The sequence below is a fragment of the Lissotriton vulgaris genome, chromosome 6 (genome assembly GCF_964263255.1).
Source record: "Lissotriton vulgaris chromosome 6, aLisVul1.2, whole genome shotgun sequence".
Lineage (NCBI taxonomy): Eukaryota > Metazoa > Chordata > Amphibia > Caudata > Salamandridae > Lissotriton > Lissotriton vulgaris.
The window spans coordinates 580,389,401-580,407,332 of NC_141694.1; the positions used below are offsets into that span (position 1 = coordinate 580,389,401).

The 17,932-nt window shown below is 43.0% G+C and overlaps 1 protein-coding gene across 1 annotated transcript in view; it reads left to right on the top strand.

Annotated features, from left to right (window-relative positions):
• The window catches only part of LOC147707671 (hormonally up-regulated neu tumor-associated kinase homolog A-like), a 413,280-nt gene that overhangs the window by 183,275 nt on the left and 212,073 nt on the right, over positions 1 to 17,932 (top strand). The window contains exon 3 of the mRNA XM_086925234.1: positions 1,320 to 1,375. Within this exon, the coding sequence (XP_086781360.1) occupies positions 1,320 to 1,375 (56 nt within the window). The remainder of the gene's footprint in view (positions 1 to 1,319; positions 1,376 to 17,932) is intronic.

The following is a 17,932-nucleotide window of genomic DNA, read 5'->3' on the forward strand; positions in this document are numbered from 1 at the left end:
CGTTTGCGCCCAAGAGTTCTGATGCATGCATCATCATGCATGTGTTAAGATGTATGCAGACCACTGTGAACAGGTATGTCATGCAGAGTGCGTGTGCCAGCATCAAGACACTTGGTGGCAAACTTGGAATGGGTTTCCGATAATATAAACCTGTTCCAAGATTGTTGTCTTTACGCATGCGTCTGCATGCAGGTCTAAACAAGAAGTGACAAAGACAATAGCCCATCTATTTAAAGTCAAGACACATTGGGCCTCATTTATGAAGCTGTGCGTCACTTTTACGCCGCTGGTGCGTCACTTTTTGTGACCCACCAGTGGCGTAAAAAATGTGCCTTGTTGCACCATATTTACAAAGTGACGCATCTAGGTAGATGCGTCACTTTGTAAACCCCTGCGCCACATTATACCTGTGCCAGGTATAATGTATGCAAGGGGGGTGTATTGACACAAGAAAGGGTCGTAGAAGTGACGCCGTGAAATCTATGAGATTTCACTGCGTCACTTTTAGGATGCCGTTGCGTCAAAATTTTGCGCCTGCCTCACAGCAGGCGTAAGACTGACGCAGGCCCTTTCACATGGGGATTGCCCCATGTGAAAGGAAGCATTGCTGGAGTTGCGTCACTTTTGTGACACACTCCAGCAATGCATCACTTTTGCGCTTACAGATACGTCAGAAATACTGACGTATCTGTAAAAACTTGTGACATGATGCGTCATACATTAAATATGACGCTTCAGGAATGTCGCAAGGAGTACGCACTGAGAAGTGACGCATCGCTGCTTTCATGCAGCGATGGGTCATTTCTCATAAATGAGGCCCATTGGTATTATTTAGAATCACTGTTACATAGTGCTGGGAGACTTCTTAAAAGCGGTAGGTCTAAAGTATATATCAACACTTTCCATTGTAATCATCATCTTCATCATTAGGTACAAAAAGGTTGCTTTTCATTGAGTGTTGCAATAATTATTTTGGAAGCTGGAGAAAGGAACGAAAGGCCATTTGAATAAATAGATGATTTGGGAATGCTTCTTAACAAAGTGTTTTCCAAATAGAAATGCATTTTATGCGAGGGAAACATGTAGTGGATCTCTGTTTAATTTTTATGAGAAGTAACAGATATCTTTATTCTGTATCTTTTATTTGCTTTCTCTTTGCTCCCATTGCACTTGTACGAATTAAATTCCAGAATTAAATGTGCCGAGATGGAGAAAACACATTTTTTAAAGCTGCATTATGTACTCTTAACTGATGTAACTGACATAAAATAACCGAGCTATTAAATCACAGTTTTGCTTTCTTTCTTTGATATGTTTAGGGACCTGAAAATCGAAAATTTCCTTCTAGACGAAAATAACAACATCAAAATTGTTGGTAGGTGAACATTGTTCATTTGACTTTGAATTCTCGTCAGAGTTGCTTTCCAAGCTTAGACATGCTTTAACAGTTCAAGAAACCTTTTTATGACAACAAACACTTGCGGTTAAAGCATTGTTATTGGTAACCTGGTTATTGTTTAACAAATGCACTTGCAAGAACAATGTCTTGGATCATGCCCAGTGCTCATTTGTACATGAATGTATTTTCAGTGCAAATAACCGGTCTCCATCCACTAACGCAAATGCAATACACACTACTGACAAAGAACTCTGTGAGCATTGTTGACATAAGTGTCGATTTGCAGACTAATGTCTATAAATTTCAGAAAATGACTACGTTTTCATCATGAATCACCTATGTTATATTATGCTATGCAGATTTGTAGAGCGTGCTAATCACCCAAGTGGGTATCCAGGTGCTTGAGCGGGTTGGTAGGTGTGTGACCGTGCATAGTTAGTAGAAGAGCCAGGACTTCAGCTTCTTGCAGGATTCCAGAAATGAGCAAGAGCCTCTGATATGTTGTGGCAGGTTGTTCCAGGTTATGGATGTGATGTAAGAAAATTAGAGATATTCTTTTTTACTTTTGTGAATGAGGGGTGTGTGAGCTAGTGAGAGTGATGCAGGGCATAGCTGCCAGGCAAGCTAGTGACAGAGTAACGGCTGTTCAGGTATGCTGGCCCAATGTTGTGCGCTTAGTATGTGTGCCTGAGGAGTTTGAATTGGCTGTAGTATTTGTGAATGGAGCCAGAGGAGCTCTCTAGGGTGTGTGAGATGGTGCGACGTGGGAGGTTGGGGATGGTTCTTGCGACAGCATTCTGGGTGATCTTGAGTCTTTTTAGGAGCTGTTAGGAAATCCTGGCTTAGAGTAAATTGCCGTAGTCGAGTCTGCTTGTGAAGAATGCTTGTGTAACAGTACATCTAGTGTTTTGTGGCAGCCATTTGAAGATCCTTCGTAGCACGTGTAGGATGCAGAAGCAGGAGGAACTCACTGCGTTGACTTGTGCTGTCACGTTCACTTTGTTGTCCAGATGATTCCCAGTTTGATGGCATGGTCGTGGGTGTTGGTGAATGTAGGGGAGCTGTTTATGGTCCAAGGCGGAGAGATGCACATGAACAAAAGTGAGGTGAGCAGTGGGGTGTGCAGGGGTTAGGAAAAGTATAGGGCTCATAGGTTTGCAGAGCAATGAATAATCTCAAGAGTTAGCTAAATACTGAGCAAACCCACTGGCATATGACATTCCAAGTGTTCATTTTAAAATATTTTAGATGGCATAATCCCATTAGGTCATCATGATGTGTCAATCCGCGCTGTTGTCAGTCCATACATTTAGTAGAAGTGGCCCTGGCAGTCTAGACTTCTCTATAAAGGCGACCATTCATGATACTGAATCTGGCTTAAGATAAGTAATAAGGACAATCACGCAACCTTTAGTTGACCCTTTAAAACGCACGCTTTTCTCTCAAAATTAGGTGTGCTGATGTAACTGCCAAGGTGTCTAACTATTAGCACCAAAATGCCACCTTATTGGTGAACACTGCTGTTTAAACATATCTAACGTAACCTCTAATGTAGTAACCACAGATCTGGCTCCTTCGCATGCTAGAGGGATGCATTTAGGGCGAAGAGATACAGGGTGATGAAAATCTTCACTCACATTCGGGTACATTTTCAGTGTGGCTGCAGGAATTCCTCCTATGTGTGCATATCTGGCCAGTGTGCACACTGAACATTCATATTCACATGCCTTAGTGTCAAACGTTTTACATTACAGAACTGTGTAATGTATTCCCTCCACTCCCGAAGAACTTTTATTTGTAACCGTCAGGGGCATGGAAAATGTACTGATCAATGTAGGGAAAGCATTGCAATACTATGGGCCATATGTATCAAGCAAAATTGCGATCACAAACACCGCAATTTTTCTAAGTGATATGTATGAAGGCAAATCTGTGTACAAAATAAGGAATCACAAAAAATTGTGATTCCTTATTTTGCGATTGCATTTAAGGAATTGCAAATTTTGCGATTCCTTAAATGCAATGTAAGAAGCACCCAAAAAGTGCAATTTGGCCTTAAGGAAACGCAAATTACCACCAACTTCAAGTTGGTGGTAATTTGTGATTTCTTTGAAAAATTCACTTTTTTGCATTTTTCAAAGTGCAATGTGAAGCACATACATGCCCTTAGGGAATGTATGTGCGCCACATGTGCAGCAATGTTTATTTCAGGGGTGCAACAGGGTGTCCTTTTAACACCCTTGCACCCTTGAAATCGCATTCACAATTTGCGATTCTCTAATTGCTAATCGCAAATTGAGAATGTCTTCCCACTCATTCCTATGGGCCTCTAGGCCCATGGGAATGAATGGGGAGGTATTTTTCAAAAATTGATAATCATGCACATGTGCCTTTTGCATTTTTATAGATAAGAGTAAAGATTATGATTTGAAGGAAGTTGTGAATTAGCCACTTTACCAGTTGTGCCCTTTGACCCCAGTGCCAAGATATCCAGGAAACATATTGAGTAATCATATTAAAGCATCCTTTGTGTAGGTCCTGCAGCACACCCTCTTGTAGGGTCTTGTAGACAGACCCTTGGCACACTACTGCCACTTATCATTGGCACTGTTGACTCTCCTGGTGCTTGTGAGAGGCTATATCTAAGGCAGATCAAACCCAGTAGTATGCCTTCATAGACATTAGTCTTCCAGGCACTTAGCAGGGTCTGTAAGAGAAAAATAATATAGCTTTGACTGGGTGGACTTTTCACCTTTTACACATGGAGGAATTTCAACGGGTAAACAATCTAGAAAGTGCCAACCTCTGCAGGAAGACGGTGACATTGTTTGAGCTTCATTCCTGCGAAGATCAGCTTGACATTGGAAGTATTTTTATTGCTGCCCAGTACCCCTAAGATGAAACCTTGGAGGATGGTCTTGTGCCTGTAAGGAAGTCTGCAGAAGTGGTCCACTCTTTGGCACTATATGAGAAATGTCTGGCTCTGAATGATGGCTCTACTAGCTATTTCAGTATTCAAACAGAACTTTCCCCAATTAGGAAAACACTACTTCTTATTGTTTTTAGTGTTCAAAAAGCTGAAGGATCCCCTACCACCACAAGTAGGATAGCAAGGATGTCATGGGCCCTGGTGAAAATAAGGAAAATGCATCCTCTGGCTGCTATGGGGTAGTAAAATACAGCAATTATCAGGGTTTAGTGGGCCCCTGCTGGTTATGTGACCCAGTGCTACTGCACCTGCTGTACCAATGAGCCCTGTTCACTTATCCCGGCCTCCTGGTAGGAGAAGATCTCAATTCCATAACCTTTGACTACTCGTCACAGAGATCATGTCTGATGCTTAGCGTGGATTAAGAAATAGTCCTTACAGTACATCACACTTGAGAAAATGAGCACTAAGGAGTAGGGACAAGATCAGCTTCACCAGTGGTGAAAAGTTAATTATTTGTTACATCCGTGTGATGAAATGTGGAGGTCCATAATAAAGAAAAACTGGAGGCAACCTTTTCCTGTGCAAAGAAAGAAAAGGGCATTTAGTTGTTTGGTAAATGTTTTTACTGAAATAACTGAATTACTCTGAGAAAATTGATAGCTCTCAAAAATTGAACATCAACTGTTTTCCTGATGATGTTACTATAACACATTTATTTGTCAATTAATAATGGAAATAACCGAGGGATGGAGTAACTTCTTGTAAGCACTGGGAGATGATCATGGCTTTCATAATGAAAATAGTTTTTAACAGACACTCTTTTTGGTCAAGATGATTAAAAATGTGTATTAATTGATTTTAAGGACAATTCAAATATGTCCTCATCCTCCCTGTGCAGCTACGGCCTCCAACACACTGATTTTGCTGTTAAAAACTACATTAAGCTTTTCCCTTACCATCTACAGCCACTTCCCTCTGCTACCTCCTTACTGTCTCTTCATTTTGTATTTGTATGCTTGTATTCCCCTCCCTTTTTATCTGCACTTGTGGCAGAAGAAGTGGAGGGATCACCACACTTGCCTCTCATATTTCAATAATTCAATTTCATTGTTTCTTTATTTTGTTTTTTTTCATTTGACTTAATTTTAGGAACTATTAGGAAACGTTTCTTATTTTATTTCAGTGTAGGCTCAGCTTTTCAACTTAGGACATGAGTATTTGACAGACAGAGAGGCATCCACAGGTAGGATGCAGCTCCGCCTGATCACATCTTGCCTAGTGTTCCTGCACCTGATTTTCCCCAGTGCTAGAACACCAGAAACCTTTTAGTGGATCTCCAACGAATTAGTAGGTTGGAGATATGCGACAAGACCAGCATTTGAATCCTGGGTAATTACCTAAATATTTATAAACAACCAAAATATCTGTACCCTCTCTTACAAAAAAAGGAGGCTCTACGAACTGGTCAAGTCACTGCAAATGGCCAAACTTCTTGCCTGAGTGGTGCAAAAAGCACAACCCCAAAAGTACAGAAAGATTTAGCTGAGAGCAAAGTCAGGCCAAGCCCGCCAAGGTCCGAACCACAGTTTGAAGACAAATAGGACTGGTCATGGTTGCCAATGGTCCTGAGTGAACAGCGGACCTAATGAAAGTATAGGGGCATACCCTAGGGCAAACAACGGGTACGTAATCATGATCTGTTCATGGAAAGTTCAGGGTTTCAAAGAAATGGGACAAGATCACGATACTCTATCATTTTTTCAAAGTTTTGATCTTATAATTCTTCAGGAAACATGGAACCTGGAACCAATTACACTTTTAGGCTATGAAGAACCCCACATACTTGCAAAAAGACTCTGTAATTTTGGGCACCCAAGGGAAGGCCGGTCAATATTTGCCACTGTAAAACTAGATTGGTTTTCAGAAGTATTAGACTCTGGAGGAAACTGGCTGCAAGTACTGAAATTAGTGTGTAAACTCCCTACCAAAGTAATAACCTGACAACTTATATTAATAAATGTATACATATATCCTGAGAAGAAATAAAAGAAAGATACATCTACTAGCCTGAATAAGCTATCAAGCTCCTGGAAAGGGAGTATATTTCATCCCATTTGTAAAACCTGAAGTCGCAGCCTGACAGAAAATTACAGGCTAATAGCTTTGATTGACGTAGAGGCCAAACTATATCCGTCCTGCATTTTAGTCCATCTTCAAGCCTGGTTGGAGGAAAAATGTGCAATACCGAAGTTCCAAATAAGTTTCAGGTCCGGTGTGGGAACCATCACAAACCTAGCAACCTTGGCACTTTTAACAGAAAAGCTATAAAAATTAAATCTCAGCTCCTTGCATGCTTTGTAGATCTGAAATCCGCATTCGATAAAGTCCAGCAGAATGGTCTTTGGAAAAAATTGAAAGAATGGGGACTACTAACGCACCTACTTGAAGCCATGATCGCTCTCCACAGTAATACCTGGGCAATGGTCAAACTCATAGATTGTAGTAGAGTGTCAGCCAGGTTTAACACCACGCCTGGCCTGAAACATGGCTGCGTCCTGGCTCCAAGCCTTTTTAAACTGTATTTAGCTAACATAAACAACTATATGCTATCCTCCAAAAGCCATCCTCCTAACCTCGCTAAGAAACTGATTCCATACCTACAATACGCGGACGACATAGTTGTTTTGAGCAAAAGCCCAATTGGCCTGCAAAGAGTCATAAACAACTTGATAAAATATCTGGACAGGCCATAACTGGAGTTTAATAAAAGGAAAACTAAGGTAGTACGTTTAGTGGATACTCAGAATAGCAAATTCACTTGGTATGCAGAGGGCAACAAAATAGAAGAGACACCAGCATATAAATATGTGGGCATACTGTTGGAGTGAGGGACATCAAATAGAGAGCACAAAAAGGAATTACGATCCAAGGCCCAATCATTAATCTTTGCACATAAATTGTTGAGCAAAAAACTGACTTGCCCATCTTACAGCCACCTTCTAAAAGTGATGGCAGAGCAAACACTACCTACTCTGTCATACGGTTTAGCATCTTGGTGTGGTAAGGAAATTGAAATAATGAATGAGCTTCAGGCCAAGGTGTATAAGGCAGTACTCTGCCTCCCCAAAATTCGCGTCACCAGCCCAGATTAGTCTAGAATTTGGTCTTTAGAACCAGAAATTTCAAAGTATGAACTCTTTCGTGAAACTGTGCTGGAAGCTTCAGTCCTCAGAATCTGGATCACAGAAGAGCTTATGCTGGGAAGAAATCAAGACTCAAGTGGATCAAAAATTACCCAACTCATGGGGTGAAAAATTTCCAGTATCACTAGATGAACTGGATGTTCAAGATATGTGGGATAGAGCGGAAGATAGGGCAGCATTCAACAGCGTTTGTAATAATACCACAAAGAGGAAATCGCTTATGGAAGATAAAAAACCTTGAGTAAACAATGACATGCTTGGACTGTTATAAACTCCTACACGTTATTAAAACCTCAAGCTTACTTATCTGAACACTTTCGTACAGGGTTAAAACAGAGCTTTGTCAAGTATTGATTAGGAGTTCATGACTCAAAGGATCTCCAACCATCATGGAAAGAAATATCTCAAACAGAAAATTGTTGTTTAGGCGCATATGACAATGAAACAATAACCCATTTATTGTGCATATTCCCATAGTTAAAAATTCAAGGAAGGTACTTTTAGAACCAATTTTTAATGAACTAAATATACGTACCTGTACACAGGTCGTAATCTGTTGTTTGGAGGGATCATCTGCATATTGATTTGTTGAGGTGTAAAATTTTTAACACAAATAAGCACCCTCCTCTGAAAAGCAGACTTAAAAAGCTAACAGTCCTCATCATATGATTGTAGATATTTCTAAAAAAAGGGGAATAATTCATTACGTACCGTGTATCAAAAAGTAATTTCGTAATGAATTTTAGATATAACAGCAAATGATTCCAACTGTAAATTTACTGCTTTATTTTTCGTAAAAATAACTGTGTTCTTTAATGGTTAGTGAAAATATCTTGCACTTGCACTTTACTTAGACAGTTCAAAACCAAAAATCTTCGCAAATAGAACTGTATTTTTTCATGTTTGGAGAAAATATCTTGTACTTACAATTTATTTAGACAGTTCAAAACCAACAACCACCTCAATACATTAGGGTGTGTAATTGTAAGACGATTGCAGGAAATATCATGTTAGACTGGTTGATTCACTGGAATCATATGAACTGAGCTGTTGTTTTATAGTTTTATATATTTTTTATTTATTTTTTCTCTTTTCTCTTTTTATTTTATTTTGTTATGGTTTTGTTTAACTGATGCAAATAAAGAATAGGCATCTTGACAAAAGACTAGAATGCTTTACTAATGTTGCCTGCAAAGGTACTTTTCATATGAGCCAAATTTAAAAGGCTTGAATGACATAGCAGTCTTATCTGCTATTAGTATTGTCCTTGATGGTCTGTCAAAACTGACCCAAGCATCTACCAAGGGTGAGTGCAATACTGGAAAGATTTCATTGTAGAAAAAGAATACAAATAAATAACCAGCATGTGATAGAATTAAGAAAGCTAGCAACTACATGTACATTTTAGGCTACAGTGGAAGACAGAATAATAGATCAATTTATTTTGGGATGTAGCGATGAAAAACAATGTGATAAGGGCTCTGAATGCATGATGATCTATTACTAAGTAAGGTTTTAGACAATGAGAACTGAGAACAAATTTAGAATACAGTATGCGTGAAAATCTGCATTTTCTGAATGGTAACACCAGATATTTCACCTTTTTGCGGACACAATTTTGCTGGTTTTATGGCTCTGTGCACTTTACCCCTGCTATCTAGGAGTAAAGGGCCTGTGATCCGCCTTTGAACATGGTTAAATTGGCTTACTTCTGGTTGTCACATTTAACATGCTTGTACATCCCTAGTATAGGGTGTAGAGAAATGCACTCATGTCCTGGAAGTTAAATGTCTCTTATGGACTGCAGCACCTTGAGGTTCAGTGAGAATCGTAATGACGTTTTGGGTTTGCTCAAATATGGACGAGTTTGGTATCTATGAACCGCAAATGACGAGTTTAGTGGGTGTACGCGTTTTCGCTACACTACTTTGCACCGTTCGTCTTATTCGTGGGTTTCTTCATCTGAACCCACGGGTTCCATTTTAGATACGGCATCCATTTTGTTTCTTGCCCTCAAGTAGTCAGCAAACGGACATTGTCCGCTTCGTGACCCTGGGATTCCCAAGCTCTGGTGGAAGACACGTGTTCCTTTGAGGATGTCTTTATGACGAGGGGGATGACACGGCATAGGCAGATGGCTCCGCTCGAGGCTCATCTTGCCGTGCCGGTCTATTGTTTCAGCCGTGCATGCATAAGACACAAATCATTTGATCCTGCAATCATGCTTCCGATATTGCCCCCTACACTCTTTTCCAATCTGTTGTCTGTCTTTATCTTCCTTGCACCTGTTTCTGTCTCTTCTCTTAACTCGTTTACAGCCAGAATGGAATGTACTTAATGGTGGGATAATGAACTTTTACAGTTGGGAACCGGCAATGTTACTGTCATTATGTTCCGGGCTCCTGAAGACATGAAAGCAACCCTTTTGAAGTTTACTGTGGGAACTGAGTTGTAACCTTTTGTTCGCCATGTTGTACAATGACGAAAATGTGTATAAAAGGAGCGATCCACTGTTGCAATTCGAAGCAGTCTCTCAGAACCTACACATAGTGTACTTCTTGCGATTTCTGTATCCCTGCAGTAAATAAACGCTGATCTTTGACGCCGAAGGAAGTGTCCCGTGTCTCTGTAATTTGTACGCCGGAACAGGTAACCCACGAAGGTTTCAGGTGTTGTCCCCCCCCTGGCACCGCTGGGCCTTAGAATAGCCCAGTCCTTCAGTTGGCGCCCAACGTGGGGCGACATCAGCGGTACCGGTCCAAAGCCCGACGATCGTGAGGAACTTCGTGTGAAATTTCCGAGGAAAGGTGCACCCCGCTTCATCGATCCTGTTGTCGAAATAAGTGGTCTGAAGACTTTTCCCGCGAAGATTCCCGCCTCCTGACGGCTGCGACGGACTGATGCCCTGACTGTCGACCTGTTTTGGCACCTGGCGTAGTCCTTTGTACGGCTCTATAGTCGCCACGGAGTGGGTACTATCGTATATAATGACTATTGGATCCGCTACACTAAAGATGATGGTGTCCTTAGTTGGCCACCCCATGGTAGTTTTGAAACTACAATTTTGGACAATCTCGAAGCAAAATTGTTTAAGACGAAAGCTAGGCCGGCCATGTTTGATTCCTTTCGGTTATGGCGCAAAGAGGCCAAGCAGAAAGAAATCAAACAGATTAAGAAAAATAAGAGAGAAGGTATCATTACGGTGATGAGAAATGCAGAGTAGTTTCAGCGAGACAAAGAAGGGAAGGAAAAGGAAGTTTTTGCTAGACTGCAACATATGGCGGTGGATAAGTGTTATCCTGTTTTACCGTCCAGTTCTGATAAGAAGGGAGAAGAAGCGGTGGAGGACCCTTTGCTGTCCTATCTCCTGAAATCACCACCTCCATACGCACAGGATACTACAGCCCCTGTGGTTCCTCCTGTACCTCAACCTGTCGTTCCGGCAGCTGCTGGTCAGCCTGCCGTTGGTCCTGTCCTTCCGAATCCCCTTGTTCCTCAAGTTGTCCCTGCTCCCTTACCTACCCTTTTTCCTACTGCTCCACTGCCTATACCTTCTCAGTCTATTGTTCCTGCTACTTCTGCTATCTTGGCTACTCCTATTGCTCCTACTGCTCCTACGTTTAGTCCTCATGTTGTTGCCCCTGTACTTCTCTCCTCTTCTCCTTCTGTCCATAGTCGCATACCTAATGCTGTGGCTAATCTTTACTCTCCATTTGGACCGATTCTTGGGTCCGATGTTTCTGATGTCCCACAGAGACGAAGTCAAATTCCTGGTGGTAGGGAAAGTGAGACGTTAGTGAAAATGACGCGTAAATGGATTAGGCATCCTGCTAAGTACACCCCGCGTATAGTTTTCGACACGTTCTCTCAGTTTAATGAGCCCACACAAAGATTCGTGTTTGAGGAAATGTGTAAATCCTTACGAGAGGAGTGGGATAATGATGAGGTAGACAATGTACCGCCCGAGATGACTGAACTCCAGGATCAGTTTTCGAACGGTATGATTGCGGGGGGTAATGTTCGACGTGCTTTAGAGCGTCTCTTATCCTTTAGATCTACAGTGCAACCTCGAGTATTGTTTAATGACGACACTGAGGAGTGGATGGCACAACCTGGTCAGTATCCCATGCGAGAAGTTCCACCAGTGTGGATGCCAGGTGATGCCGCTGCTAACCCTGCAATTTTACCACACTTCCAGAGAGTTTGGATACACCTCCCATGGAAACGATCAGAAGTTTTGCAGGTGAAAGAAACTTTGCCTGACCCCCGCAAAAACCCGGCCGGTTATTACAAGGAATTATCGCAATTAGTGGATGCTACTATTATGAACCTCGCCGATATTGACATGTTGTTCGGTAATGTAGTACCTCAACCAATTTGGGCAAAAAACCGTCAAGAGAATCACGTAGCTGAGTTAGGCGGTGATTGGGCTGCTCTTGTGGCGGCTGACGGACGACAAGTTGGCGGGGCTAAGCCTGAACAGCTCATTACTGATCTGCCCCAGAGGATCATTACACTTATGAAGACACTTATGCCAGCAATGAGAGTTAATTGGGATAAACTGTCTGCGTGCAAGCAAAAGAAAGACGAGAGTGTCTCTGATTTCTTTACCAGATTTGAGGAGGCATTCATCGATCATAGTGGTCAGGATATGAGCACTGAGGGAGGTCAGTGACTGTTTGTTGATAAATTTGTGTCAAATTTGTTGCCTGAATTAAGCAACAAATTGAAAATTTCCGAAAGTTCGTGGGCTGTCTCTACCACTGCTCAAATATTGGCCACAGCTCAATATTATGAAAATAGAGAAAAGGAAGAAAGTGATCGTGCAGATAAGAAAACGAAGGCTGTTAAGACTAAGGTTTTGTTACAGCAAGCGTATCCTCCGCGCTCGAATCAAAATGACTCACAGCAGCAAAATAGGTCACAATCACAGTCTTCTAGGACTCAGTCGCGTACTGAATCCTCTACACCGAGATCTATGCTTGGGTACAATCAATGCGCATATTGTAGGGGTGAGGGCCATTTGAAGTTTAATTGTCCAGTTTTACGTGACCAAAATAATGGCGTTTCAGCTCGAGGAGGTCGTAGTGGTCCTCAACAGGCATCTCGCGGTAGAGGTCGTGGTGTCACTCAGAATCAGGTGGTCGCAGCTTCAGGTTTAAACGTGCTCCTCAGGGCTACTGTGAGAGTCCATCGATCTACAGCCAAGCCCTTAAGAGTCAACTTGATGCATTTGTGTTACCGGCTGGTGTGGCCTTGATTCAGTACGTTGATGATCTGTTAGTGGCTGCTGACACTAAGCAGATTTGCAAAACTGCTACAGTATCGCTGTTACAGCATCTATGTGACTTACATCACAAGGTGTCACCTTCTAAGCTTCAATATTGTTGTCAAGAAGTAACCTATTTAGGTCACTTATTGTCAAAGGAGGGAAGAAGGTTGACCCCAGAAAGAATAGCAGCGATCGCTCGAATGACTGTGCCAACAACTCAGAGAGATGTGCGTGTCTTTCTAGGTATCACGTCATACTGCAGGCAATGGATTCCAAATTTTTCATTGCTAGCGAAGCCATTGTTAGCCCTCATGTGCAAGGATATTCCGACTCATTTGCCATGGACTGAAGAGTGTCAGAATTTTTTTTCTGAATTGCGTGATGCGTTGTGTTCGGCTCCTGTGTTAGGTACCCCTGACTACAGTAAGCCGTTTACACTATACGTTCACGAGAGAGAGGGCTGTGCGTTGAGTGTTTTGACGCAACAATTTGGCGGTAAGCAGCGTCCATGTGCATATTTTTCCTCGACCTTGGACCCAGTAGCTAGAGCATTGCCGAGTTGTCTAAGAGCGACAGCGGCAGCTGCGGTGTCCATTCGACAATCCGCAGGCCTGGTCATGGATAATATGCTTATGGTGATGGTTCCGCATGCAGTTGACACTCTCTTAAATCGAACGAAAACCCAACACTTGACGAGCGCAAGGTTTTCCGGTTATGAATTGACGCTTTTGGCAAGTCATATACAAATAAAGCGTTGTAATGTACTGAACCCGGCGACATTGTTGCCGACTAATATGGAATCAGATGATGTACCACCACATGATTGCTATTTACGAACTGAGGAAGAAACGAAGGGTCGTGTTGACCTAAAAAACACTCCATTGGCAGATCCCGATGGTACTTTGTATGTTGATGGTTCGTGTTTCAAGTTGCCGAATGGTGATGTGACGACTGCGTATGCTGTGGTGACGTTGAGTACGGTTGTGGAAACTGCGAGATTGAGCCAGAACTCAGCGCAAGCGGCAGAGTTGATTGCGTTGACGAGAGCGTGTGTTTTGTCTAAGGGAAAGCGAGTGAATGTGTTTACAGATAGTCAATATGCGTTTGGCGTTGCACATAGTTTTGGTCGATTGTGGAGAACAAGAGGATTTATGACATCGCATGGCACGAAGATCCAACACGGACAGCTCGTGAACGATCTTTTGGACGCACTCACATTGCCTAAGCAAGTGGCTATCATTAAATGCAGCGCGCACCGAAAGGTTACGGATGATGTTGGTCGTGGTAATGCGTTTGCGGATGAGATTGCTAAGGAAACAGCTAAGAATCTTGCAACCCGAATGTACGTTACGAGTTCAGTGAGGTGGCCGACGGAGACTGGTGCGTGTGAGGACACTGTTGAGAGTGTGAAAGCGATTCAGAATGGGGCCACCGAAACTGAAAAGGCTAAGTGGAAAGAAAGCGCGGGAAAGTTAGATGTGCATGGATGTTGGGTTGATTTGTCGGAATGTCAGAGGTGGATGTTACCGGATGCATATGTGCTGGCCGTTGTGACTATGTCTCACGGCTTGTCACATATTAGCTCGAAGGGAATATGTAAGTTGTTGTCCCCTGTATGGAAGAATTATGGTATTGCTAAGTGTGCTGAGAGAGTGGTTAAGAATTGTATGGTATGTATGATGTATAATCCTGGCAAGGGCACCCCCACTCCACCTGGCCATTTTGCTCCTCCTACATGTCCCTTTGAGGTTATCCAACTGGACTTCATCCATATGGAGAGATGCAATATCCGGAAGTACGTTTTGGTTGTGGTTTGTGCGTTCTCCAGATGGATTGAGGCCTATCCTCTTAAAGATAATACTGCTCTGTCCACAGCAAAAGTCCTACTGAAGGAATACTTTCCTCGGTATGGAAGGCCACGGATTGTATGGTTGGATAACGGAAGTGAGTTTGTGGGGAGTGTGATGAAGAGTGTGTGTAAGGGCCTTGGAATTCGACAAAAATTCCATAGTGCCAATCATCCCCAGTCAGCAGGTTTAGTGGAAGGGTACAATGGCACTCTGAAACTGAAACTTACTAAGATTCAAGCTACGACTGGTTTGTCATGGCCTAATGCCTTGCCTCTAGCTCTCTTGTCGACCAGGGCGACTGTGCACTCTCGAGTAGGGCTTAGCCCATATGAGATTGTGTTCGTCCTGCGAACATTTGGGGGGTCCCGAGGCCTAGGGCATTTGATAGTCTCGAATACCCAATGTTGATTGATTATCTTTATGATCTGACTGCTAAACTGAGGTTAATTCATCAACAGGTTTTTGAAGCTCTACCGGCACAGACAGAGGGTCCTGGACATCGGCTCCAACCGGGTGACTGGGTTGTCACCCGCAACTTTGGGAGAAAACGTAACTTGGAGCCGAGATTTGTGGGTCCCTTCCAAGTCCTGCTGGCAACAAGGACCGCAGTTCGGTTGGAAGGCAGAAAGAATTGGGTGCACGCCACCCACACCAAGAAAGTCCCGATCCCTTTGCCAGCCGATTCTTGGGTTCGAACTGGGATTGCCACAACGGAAACCGAGACCCCTCTATGTTTTGTACCGTTTAGTGATGCTCAACCTATAGGAGACACTCCATTGCAGCCAGATACATCTGTCGAATCATCAGCATTGGGGAATTCAAGGCCTGAATTGTCATCAGAACGATTGAACACTGTTTCGCAATCTGAACAGTTATTTGAAGAGCAGTCTCGACCTGAAAGAAGTCGATATTTTCTTCGTTCACGTGACAAAGACTAATAAAAACCCTTTTTGTTTTTTCTTTTTGAATTCATCTTACCCCCTTACTGTTGCCATGAACATTATGAACACTTGCATCTTCTATTTGATTCTTTGAATTCTTTTTTTCATGTGTGTTCCTTTTTTCCACAGCTTGGAGTTTTGTATTAAAAATTGAATGTTTTGATTGAGAAAACCTTTCATCCGGGTTTGCCGTAGGGCCGTGCGGGTACTTCCTTCTGTTTAGCAGGTTCCTGACACTAGGTCGGTTACTTTTGTTGATTCCTGGGAACTCCTGGGGATTGATAATCGCTACTCAGAACGAAGTGCGTCAAGAACGTTACGGACGGTTTTTAGAGGATGGATTTCTCTAAGCTGTCGGAAGTAGAGAGGATGTCGGCTCAAAGATCGAAATTGCATAGGGTTGTACGAACAAAATGCTTTCTGTTTCAGGTATTCCTGTTGTTTCTGACTGTTTCTATGCTATTAGTGGGTGGAGTGTATTTTGGAATACAGTCGTTTTTGCCTTCCACTTCACCTACTTCTCCTCCTAAACTGAATTCTATTCCCACTGTTTCTCCACATTCCTTTCATCCTCTGCCCCAACATGAACAGGTTAGACGTGCGGAATTCATGAACAACTCCTTTGTCCAGCTCCTACATCAGCATCAGTTAGTGAGGAATACTACTAACTGTTGGGTGTGTGGGTTAATGCCACATACAATGGATAGGGGTATTCCGTATTTGGTTCTTCCTTACAGCTCTCAGGGGTCAGCTCGAGCATTCCAAACTATGTTCCGTAGTGCACTAGATTCCTACCCCCATCGAGAGCCACGCTCTGCAGATCCTGGCCCTGGCCCGTACCACAAGACTTTGGTAAGAGCGATTGTTGACTTAGATAGAGATATTTTTGATGCATCGCTTATTCCGGAGGAAGAGGTGCGAGCATACAAGGATTTGAGTGAGGCCGAGTATAGCATATCAGTGGGTGATAGACAGCTTAAGAGCTTGTCTCCGATCTGGATCGTACCCATCTCGGTAATTTCTGCTTGCAAGGTCTTGGTCGGAATCCGCGAGCCCAGCTTGGGAAGAGTGCTTGCACTGAAATGTATGTTTTACCAATGCTCTCTTCCCCTGTTTTCCTGACTGCCAAGGGTACCTATTTTGTATGTTATGATCGCGCACATACATGGTTGCCCCGTGACTTCTCGGGCACCTGCTATATTGCGAATCTTTTGCCACCGACTTTCACAGTTGCCTCGGACTATCACAAGACTAGAGTTGTGAGAGGCGTTATTAGCAACGAGGACACTGCCGGTCAAGAAGCAGGAGACTTCTTTAAGGGTTTCCTGCCGTTTTGGGGACCTATGATTAATAGTAGGAACCTGAGACAATTGACTCGTGTGGTAGAATCGACTGCTAATATAACTGCAAGAGCTCTTGGTCATCTGACAGCAGAGCTTCAGGCGGATAGGCTTATGACGTTGCAGAATCGTATGGTTCTAGACGTTGTTCTTGCAGATAGAGGTGGTGTGTGCAAGGTGATCCATTCGCGTTGCTGTATTTTCATCCCTGATAACACTCCAACTGTATATCAAGCCATCTCGAAGTTGCATAAGATCTCTGAGTCCATACACGTGGACCTAGGTGATTGGACGCTACTAGGATGGTTTTGGGGCCTGATGTCGACGTGGGGTTGGAAGATTCTGATGATCATCGGGGTTGTTGTTGCGTTTCTGTTCACGTGTTGTCTTTGTGTGCAGTGTGGTCCTGCCTTATGTGGCCTCTGTGCTACAACGTGTATAAGACGGCCATCTGTTACCAAAGAAGCATTGATGGATAGAATAATGTTGCAGCAACATCTGAACGATTTGATGAAGGAACCTCTGAGGTTCCGTGAGAATCGTAATGAAGTTTTGGGTTTGTTCTAATATGGACGAGTTTGGTATCTATGAACCGCAAATGATGAGTTTAGTGGGTGCACGCGTTTTCGCTACACTACTTTGCACCGTTCGTCTCATTCGTGGGTTTCTTCATCTGAACCCACGGGTTCCATTTTAGATACGGCATCCATTTTGTTTCTTGCCCTCAAGTAGTCAGCGAACGGACATTGTCTGCTTCGTGACCCTGGGATTCCCAAGCTCTGGTGGAAGACACGTGTTCCTTTGAGGATGTCTTTATGACGAGGGGGATGACACGGCAAAGGCAGATGGCTCCGCTCGAGGCTCATCTTGCCGTGCCGGTCTATTGTTTCAGCCGTGCATATATAAGGCACGATTCCTTTGATCCTGCAATCATGCTTCCGATATTGCCCCCTACACTCTTTTTCAATCTGTTGTCTGTCTTTATCTTCCTTGCA